General features: G+C 43.6%; 1 protein-coding gene and 1 pseudogene across 1 annotated transcript; one reads left to right on the top strand and one right to left on the bottom strand.

The window, feature by feature from the left end:
* The first annotated feature begins 424 nt into the window (after positions 1 to 424).
* LOC145411901 (uncharacterized) lies at positions 425 to 4,528 on the top strand. The gene is made up of 4 exons (XM_080281873.1): positions 425 to 504; positions 1,285 to 1,387; positions 3,273 to 3,541; positions 3,869 to 4,528. The coding sequence occupies exons 2-4, from the start codon at positions 1,378 to 1,380 to the stop codon at positions 4,337 to 4,339; spliced, it is 750 nt and encodes a 249-aa protein (XP_080137999.1). The 5' UTR covers positions 425 to 504; positions 1,285 to 1,377; the 3' UTR covers positions 4,340 to 4,528.
* On the bottom strand, positions 1,562 to 1,680 carry LOC145412243 (5S ribosomal RNA; annotated as a pseudogene).
* Positions 4,529 to 10,191: the final 5,663 nt, after the last annotated feature.

Below are 10,191 nucleotides of genomic sequence, written 5' to 3'. Positions count from 1 at the left end.
ACTGTCAACAATTATCAATGCCACAGACAATCTCGCCCTAAATGTAAGTATAATTCTCTTCATGATAACCCATATTTGCCACCATCAGATTTTAAATAATTGTATAATAAAAAAACACAAAACAAGAAACAATTATAAGGAGTCAGTAAATACCTTTCTCTACTTCAATCTGATAAAGTCCTGTAAATAAGATAAACTATTCCAAATGCTTTCCAATGTTTACAAATCAAAGTATGGGTTTATCTCACCTTCTGAATATTTTTTGTTTGTAACTCTACTATCTACCATTCACCCTGTCATTTCTTAATATATGAAAATCTGTAATCCGAAACACCTCCTTTACCTCAAATAATATCATTTTGAAAATAAATATACACTTCGCCTTTAGGTGGAGAACAGTCCATATAGCGAGAGTACTGACAGCCGGAAACCAATCTCCAATAATGTGCATCAATATTTAGCCTAATTAGAATTGCTCGTCCTTAACTACAAGTCCAACAACACGTAAGAAAGGTGCCTTTTACCAGGTGGACTTCTCAATTAGTGTCTCCAACTGCTAATCTTGGCGCCGAGTTGATGGTAGAAGTGGTACATGCTTACGGTATACTGGATGTGTCATGTTACAAGCTAGTTAAATATTTTTCTTGTCTGTTTAAGTCTTACTATAATTCTTCCCAAAATTGCAGTGTATGGCATGTCAGTTTACTTCGACAGGTAAACTGCTAGGCTAGATATGAATTTCACATATTCTACCATATTTAGTGCAAGATTTTAATGCTATGCCTCTTAACATGATTAATGTTGCTATTCAGAAAATTTTCCAGTACATTATCTACACTGATGTTACAGACATACCCTTAGTAGAGACATAAAACTAAAAATTACATTGTTTACAGAACTTAGTAATACTGGGACCCCTGGCAGCATTAATGGAGTGGTGACTTTAGTGTTAATTATGTTATTTGTTAATTTACTACCTATCTGTCTATTGCCAGATGCCTTAATCCTGTAAAGGGTAGCCATAAACAAATCACCTCCATGTTGCCCTGTCCCTTACCATTTCACTCCCCTTCCCCTATCTCACCCCCCCTCCATCCCTCCATTTCATCCTCGGCTTCCCCCTCCCTCTCCCCCCTTCCACCTCATTCACATACACTCTCCTTGTTAGTCTCTCACTCTCCATCCTCTCCACAAGTATTACAAATAAAATGCCATTTACCTTAAATCAGGGAATCACTGTAGCTTGTAAAAATGATGATGAGTTACACTTTCTTCTTTTTACAGGTTGCTGCAAAATACCCACTGGAATAATGTGAATGTACATCAACACCAAACAATCCTCAACTGCCATCAGCTCAAATTATAATCTCCACAAAGATGAGCACAGGTACTGTATTACATGACAGCCATTCAAGCTTAACTCAGATTTATCCTTCTCCTTTTCCATCCATCCATCCATTGCCAGACGCCATGTATCCCAAATGGGGTGGCCAATGGCTTAGAGATAATTGTTTTACAGGGAGGGGCACTAATCCTCCACCAACCCCACTTGACGTAGGGATGCCAACAGCATCTGGTGTTCCCAGGCGGTCACCCATCCAAGTACTAACCAGACCCAACGTTGCTTAACTTCGCTGATCGGATGGGAAGCGGTGTACTCAACGTGGCATTCTCCTTTTAAACTGTATTTATATATCTCTCTCAACCACAACTGTACAAGAGTTTTCCTTGGCCTTTTAGTGTATTTATCTCTCTCTCTCTCTCTCAACCACAGCTGTACAACTTTTTCCTTCTACCTTTACTGTATTCATATCTCTGTCAACCACAAGTGTACAAGATTTTCCCTTATGATACTGTATTTATATTTCTCTCAACCACAACTGTACAACACAATTTATATCTACTGTAATCTGCAAATCACTAGTTCCCTTCAAGATAAAATGCTGTATATTCTTCCTTGATGTAACACTATGTCCAAAAGATTAACACTGAGAGCCTTTTTCATCATCATCTGGACCTCCTTTCCCACTCTAGGGCAGGGTGAGGAGTAGCAATGTCCAGGCAGCCAAAGTTTGCCCGATCCAAAGAGCCACACTTCCATTCACTCATCATTCAAGCCCCAGGAATCGTGGCTCTATCTGATACACCTTCTATAAGCCTTTTTTACCCACTGAATTTGGTTATGTCTTCTTGGTTGATTCTGCTGCCTCTGAATGATTTTATTCCACAGGGCTGGAGAAGGGTATACTGAATTTAACCTCTCCAGTTCAAAAGGCATTAAACACTGTACTAAGCAAAATGAGACACCAAGACTACGAGTAAATATAGAAAATGTCACTGTAGTGAAGGGATTATGAGTATTTTACATCAAGCAGCATTTGTTGACATGGTTCTTGGATCCTGAGTGAGTACAGTACATTCTGTCTATAGTGAGATGCCTTGATCCTGTTAGGGGTGGCCACAAACAAATTGCCTCCATGTCACCCTGTCCCCTACCATGTCACTGCCCTCCTCCCAGCTCACAACCCCATCTCTTATATACCTCTCCACTCCATCCCTCCATCTCATCCTTGGCCTCCCCCTCCCTCTCCCCTCCTCATTACTGCCTGTATTTTATTAATCAACCAACCCAGCTAGAAAAAAATACAGTCTTTTTATCGCAGGAGTACATGAGGCACATCTTTCAAGTTGAATGAAACTGTATGTAAAAAAAAAATAATAAGTTGTCTCAAGTTTAATGGTATAGTGGAGATCTTAACCTTTTGAATACGAAGCAACACCTCTTAGAGTCACTAAAATAATCTTGTAATGAAAACCATATTTAAAAAAATGACTTTTTTGCTCAGAGTTAAAGATTGCAAAGCAGTGTGTTGTGTTTTGAGTACAGTTCTGTGGATAATTAAGGACAACACACTATGAGCTGCTATGCTTGTATTTACTGTACTGTATCGTTACTGTATTTCAACATCACATTGAGGTGGTTTGGCCATGTTGAGAGGATGGAGAGTGACAGACTACAATGACAGTGTATGTAAGTGAGGTGGAGGGGAAGGGGAGGCCAAGAACGAGATGGAGAGATGGAGTGGAGAGGTATATGAGAGAGGGGGGTGTGAGCTGGGAGCAGGGCAATGAAGTGGTGGGGGACAGGGTGTTATGGAGGCGATTTGTTTGTGGCCACCTCTTATGGGATTGAGGCGTCTGGCAATAGATAGATAGAATACCGGTGTCACTGAATAAAATAAAACCTACAGGTGTTGGTCTTTCTTTTACAGGCAAGGTGTATCACGTCTGGTCATCGGAAATGGTTCACTGCTTCCTCACTGAAATACGTCAGTTGTGGCCAAAGTTCCAGGATGGGAAATACACCATGAAGATGTTATACGAGGATGCGAGTGCCAAGCTGTGTGAGGCGGGATATGAAGTGACACCTTACAGGGTAGAGAAGAAGTGGCACAACCTGGTTACGACTTACAGGAACGTACTGAATAAGATTAACATGTATGGCGATGAAACTATTACAAGAAAGTATGATTTTTTTGAGGTTAGTTCAATGGTCACAATCAAAAGTTCGCTGACACTTCCCCACTGGCTATGGTAATAAAAGGTCTTACATCCTGTGATAATAAAATAAAACACACAATGTTCGTTTCTGGTCACCCCTTATGGGATTGAGGCATCTGGCAATAGACAGATAGATAGATATTTTTACTCAACCTGAACATATATAGTTTAATGAACTGATATATAGTTGGCTTCAGAAACTTACTTAAAATTTCAGAAAAACTTACACATGATTTCAGGAACTTAATTATGTATACTTTTATGGACATCATTGCTTAAAGATTAACATTTTTCTTTCTTATTTCAGGAACTTCACGATATAATGAGTAACATGAACACAATACGAGGCAAGTCAAGTAGTGCGATGTACGGACCCACCACAACACAGCACCCGTCCCCAGGCTCACCCCAGTCCGGCCCCGCATCCCCCTCCTCATCCCCGGAGCCACAACGAAAGCGCATCAAAACCGACGACACAAAGCAGCCACAAATCATCCTCGTCCCTTCAAGCCACAGCAGCAAAAATACACACCACCATCGTCATCACCATCATCATCGCTTCACACAGGAACAAATGCAGAAGAAGCATCCCCCTGGAGGTTATACAGGAGGGGATGAGGAGCAGGAGGCACGGCGAGAGTGGCGGGAGTGGAAGAGGCAGCAGGAAGTCCTCAGCGTCCAGCGAGAGGGCAACAGGATCCTCGAAAGCATTGACGAGAACCTGGCCGCCATACGGAGATCACTGGACTTCATCGTGGAAAAGCTCTCCAATCAATAGGTCCTCATTAATTCAGAGAGGATGACATAACTGTGATTGAAGAATTGAGAGGAAGAATGGGACTGGAATGTATTGGTGTTGTGATAAGGAGGGGTTGAACTGCGATTGAAGAGCTGAGAGGAAGTATGGGACTGGAATATATTGGTGTTGTGATTAGGAGGGGTAGATTGAGATGGTTTGGGCATGGTGAGAGGATGGATGACGACAACTGTGTGCGGTTGATAAGTGTGAACACTGAGGGTAGGGTTGCAAGAGGCAGAGCAAAAAAAGACCAGGGATGAGGTCACAGAATGTGGCCTTAGAGGCAAGGGACTGAATAGGGAGACTGCCAGAGATCAAGTAGTGTGGAGAGCCGCCATTATGTTATCAAGGCTGATGCATGCAAACATGTCGGAGCCGCTAAAAACAATACAATACTATGACAAAATGATACAGCTGTACTTGAAAGCACTGACAGTAACTTGGCAGCTGGACGTCATCAAAGAAAAGCTCTTGAATCAGAAAGGTGGGTCCTCTGTGTGCAAAGAGAGGCCAGTTAGTTCCTCAAAAGCACTGATGATAATGTGACAGCCATTCTTAAGTTGCTGAACTGTATCCCTGAAAAGCTCTTAAATCAGTGGGGTAGGTGCTTAGTGTTCCAATAATAAATAATTGGATACACAAGAGCACTGATGACAACCTAGCATCCCCATGTGAATCACTGGGCATCATTGTGGAATATCTTATAAATCACTATACGCAGTTTCTTTTTACTGAGGCGAAGAGGGGGAGGCCAAGGATGAGATGGAGGGATGCAGTGGATAGGTATATGAGAGAGGGGGGTGTGAGCTGGGAGCAGGGCAGTGAAATGGTGGGGGACAGGGTGACATGGAGGTGATTTGTTTGTGGCCACCCCTTATGGGATTAAGGCACCTGGCAATAGATAGATAGACAGAAGATGCACTTGACAGGTTGGTGTTGATTGGCTGAATGCAACATGTCTGAATAACATTTACTAACTCAACTTTCCCCCTCAGATATATGTTGTTAATTAATAATGCTAACAAGTAGAGAGATTATGAAGTAATGCTGCATTCAGCCAATCATCACCAACCAGTCCAGTGCATCTTCGTCTTAATAAAAAAAAAAATTGAGTATGTGTCCTCAGTATCAAAGAGTGGGGAATGTTACTTATTGCCTTGTCTCTGCATTCTACCTATCTATTGCCAGACGCCTTAATCCCATAAGGGGTGGCCATAAACAAATTGCCTCCTTGTTGCCCTGTCCCCTGCCATTTCACTGCCCTGCTCCTAGCTCACACCCTCCTCTCTCATATACCTCTCCACTCCATCCTCCGTCTCATCCTTGACCTCCCCCTCTCTGGATTCAAGGCAATAAAATACAAGAGCACTGATCACAACTGGGTGGCCATTTGTACACTACTGGCCATTACTGTGGACACGCTCTCAAATTGGTGGTGATGTCCTTGTGTTGCCTGTCAGATTATTTTTGTAAAGAAAATAAAAAATAAATTACTACTCAGAATTTACTGTCTCTACCCCAGATGTATTGTAATGGAGACTGAACTGGATATTCATTTTTTCCAAACCTGATTAGAACTGATGATGTGGTGCTGATTACTTCTTCCTAAGGTGACTCTACACGTGTCTGTCTATCCATCTATTGCCAGACACCTTAATCCCATAACTGGTTTCCACAAACAAATCGCTTCCATGTTGCCCTGTCCCCCGCCATTTGATTGCCCTGCTCCCAGCTCACACTCCCCTCTCATATACCTCTCCACTCCATCCCTCCATCTCATGCTTGGCCTCCCCCTCTCTCTCCCCCCCCCTCCACCTCACTCACATACACTCTCCTCGTCCGTCTCTCACTCTCCATCCTCTCCACATGGCCAAACCACCTCAGTGTGTTTCTCCTAACGCTTCCTATCACATCCACATCCACACCACAACACTCCTTCACTTCCTCATTTGTCAGTCTGTCTCTCCATCCTCTCCACATGGCCAAACCACCTCAGTGTGTTTCTCCTAACGCTTCCTATCACATCCACATCCACACCACAACACTCCTTCACTTCCTCATTTGTCAGTCTGTCTCTCCATCCTCTCCACATTGGCAAACCACCTCAGTGTGTTTCTCCTAACGCTTCCTATCACATCCACATCCACACCACAACACTCCTTCACTTCCTCATTTGTCAGTCTGTCTCTCCATCCTCTCCACATGGCCAAACCACCTCAGTGTGTTTCTCCTAATGCTTCCTATCACATCCACATCCACACCACAACACTCCTTCACTTCTGAAATAAAAAGATTCGCAGGTATACATGGCGAGTGATAAAGAGGATGGGAGGCGAGTTACATGAAAGCAATGTGTGTGTGTGTGTGTGTGTGTGTGTGTGTGTGTGTGTGTGTGTTATTGCCCAGGCTAGAGGTACAAAACAACTGGGTGAAAAGAAGCGGTAGGGGTAGAGGTAGATTGAAGAAGCAACCACACTCAGTACACAAAATATACACACAACAGAATGGTTCAGTACATTATGGGGGTCTACCGAGGGGGATGGGGGGTACGTGCCCCTTCCCTCCTTTTGGATCTAACCCTGTACTGAGTGATGAGTGATGGGAATTCAAAAAGATACTGAGTGGTGAGTGATGGGAATTCAAAAGATACCGAGTGGCGAGTGATGGGAATTCAAAAAGATACTGAGTGGCGAGTGATGGGAATTCAAAAAGATACTGAGTGGCGGGTGACAGGAATTCAAAAAGATACTGAGTGGCGGGTGATGGGAATTCAAAAAGGTACTGAGTGGCGGGTGATAGGAAGTCAAAAAGATACTGAGTGACGAGCGATGGGAATTCAAAAAGATACTGAGTGACGGGAATTCAAAAAGATACTGAGTGACGAGTGATGGGAATTCAAATATACTGAGTGATGAGTGATGGGAATTCAAAAGTGAGAAATGTGAACGATGGGGGTAGGGTTGCTAGAGGCAGACCGAAAAAGACCTAGAACGAGGTCAATGAGTGTGTCCTCAGGGAAAAGGGACTGAATAGAGAGGCTACCAGAGATCGAGCAGAATAGAAAGCCTCCATTAGGTGACAAAGCCGACGATGCAAGCTTGTTGGAACCTTTATAAACGAGGTAGATAGATGGATAGATAGATAGACAGACAGATAGATAACCAGATAGATAGACAGACAGATAGATAGATACCTGAGCTCCAACAGGCTAGGTACGTATGTTTGTCGGGTTAATGCGTTTTTGTCGTATGCGTCACTCCTGGCACAACACATCTCACGAGCGGCATTATACAGCAATAGATAGAGATAGACATGGCACCCAATGGCACTCAATAACCTGGCACCCAAAGATATATAATGACACTCATGAATTTCTTACGCTGGCTACGAATGATTCAAAAATTCGAATGTTCTTTTGTCGGCCATGTTGATCATGTCCTGGGTGGCACGGGTATGATTACAGATATTACAGCCACCCGCTACTCTCACAGAATTCTTCGTTCCTTTTGAGAGAGAGAGAGAGAGAGAGAGAGAGAGAGAGAGAGAGAGAGAGAGAGACTCGACAATTTTCCAATAATCTTTTGTTGAGAGAGAGAGAGAGAGAGAGAGAGAGAGAGAGAGAGAGAATCTTCCACGTTACCAAAAATATTCGACGATTTTCCAATTATCTTTTGTTGAGAGAGAGAGAGAGAGAGAGAGAGAGAGAGAATCCCTCTTCCATTACCCCAAACGTTCCATCAAGTCTTTTCCAATCCGGGCGGCGTTTAGATCATCACAAATAACCAACACGCGCCAAGCTTTCACAACAACGCCTCATCTTTTTCCCTTTTGAACGTTCTATGCGGGAGATTTATAAGCTTTGCACACTCAATGGACTGCAAAATATTTCATTCTTTTCATTCACTGCGGCGAGGGAGGTGTTAGAGCGTTTGAGAGGGGGAGAAGAAGGGAAGAAGGAGGGGTGGGTGGGTTACCGCAGCGTATGCTTTATGGTGCTTGGTCACGCTATGTGCTATTTGATGAATGGATGGATGGATGCATGCATGGATGGAAGGATGGATGGACAGAAAAAGACTGACAAAATAAGGGTTAGATAGAAACAATGATGGATGGATGGATGGATGGAATAAGGGATGGACAGGGAAAGAGTGACAAATATGAGGCATGGATAGAAACGTTAAGACTGACAGATAAATGGATGGATGAATGGATGAGATAAAAAGGCTGACAAAATGGGGGATAGATAGAAACATAAAGATTGACAAATAGATGGCTGGCTGGCTGGCTGGATGGATGGACGGATGGATGGATAGATGGATGAGTGGATGAATGGAAGGATGGATGGATGAATGGATGGATGAATGGAAGGATGGATGGATGAATGAATGGATGGATGGATGGATGGATGAATGGATGGATGGATGGATGAATGGATGGATGGATGGATGATGGATGGATGGATGGATGGATGAATGAATGGATGGATGGATGGATGGATGAATGAATGGATGGATGGATGGATGATGGATGGATGGATGGATGGATGAATGGATGGATGAATGGATGGATGGATGGAAGGATGGATGAATGGAAGGATGGATGGATGGATGGATGGATGGATGGATGGATGGATGGAAGGCCAACCGGCCTACTGCAGTTATCCTCTCTTCTTATGTTCTTATGTTCTTATGTACCGTAAGTAGGGACAGACAGGGATAGATGGAGACAGACAGACATACAGACGTATATACAGATGAACAGAGATAGACAGATAGATAGACATGGATAAATAAAACAGACAGATAGACATATACCATAAGACATTTGGATAGATGGAGACAGTAGCCAGAGGTAGACGTGTGTGTGTGTGTGTGTGTGTGTGTGTGTGTGTGTGTGTGTGTGTGTGTGTGTGTGTGTGTGTGTGTGTGTGTGTGTGTGTGTGTGTGTGTGTGTGTGTTTCACCTTAAATTACCCACGCTTCCTACATGAACAGTGAATCCATTTAGGGAGAGCAAGGCAGTACTTAACATAACACACTGACTCACTTAACTACACACACACACACACACACACACACACACACACAATAGCCTCCCGCGTAATATGCACACTAAGGTGGTTTGGCCATGTGGAGAGGATGGAGAGTGAGAGATTGACGAGAAGAGTGTGAGTGAGGTGGAGGGGGAGAGAGGGAGGGGAAGGCCAAGGATGAGATGGAGGGATGGAGAGGTATATGAGAGAGGGGGGTGAGATGGGAGCAGGGCAGTGAAATGGCGGGGGACAGGGCGACGTGGAGGCGATTTGTTTGTGACCACCCCGTATGGGATTAAGGCGTCTGGCGATAGACAGATAGATAGATGGTAAATAGGCATCAAAATAGGGGGTGGCGAGCTGTATTACTCCTACGAACCCGCCGTCGACTACCTGCCTACCAATTACAGTTCAACAAGGGTAGGGAATCGCGTGAGGGGGTGGCGTGCGTGATGGTAGTTTTTTGAAGAGTTTAAGCTCATGGGTAAACGTGTTATGGCCTTACTCCACTTCTCGTAACTACCGCCAAGAATCGATTTAGCCAAGTTAGCGTCGCCACCAACAAGAGCTACGCAACTTGGAGACGCTTTACGTTTACCAGGCTTATTTAAACGTAACTTAATCTAATCCTAATCGTAATATAACTGAACTGAACTGAGTGTAACTGCGCTATCCTTGTCTTATTGTAGTATGGTGACGCTCATACCAGCCGATTTGTAGTTGTTCCTCTCTCTCTCTCAGTATTTTCTTTACTCACACTCAGCCCTATTTCTTGTGCCTCTCTCTCTCTCTCTCTCTCA

The sequence above is a fragment of the Coenobita brevimanus genome, chromosome 11, assembly GCF_032717465.1.
Source record: "Coenobita brevimanus isolate Jiangsu-jjx chromosome 11, ASM3271746v2, whole genome shotgun sequence".
NCBI lineage: Eukaryota > Metazoa > Arthropoda > Malacostraca > Decapoda > Coenobitidae > Coenobita > Coenobita brevimanus.
The sequence above is the reverse complement of the archived record's forward strand: the minus strand, read 5'-3'. Positions and strand labels throughout refer to the sequence as shown.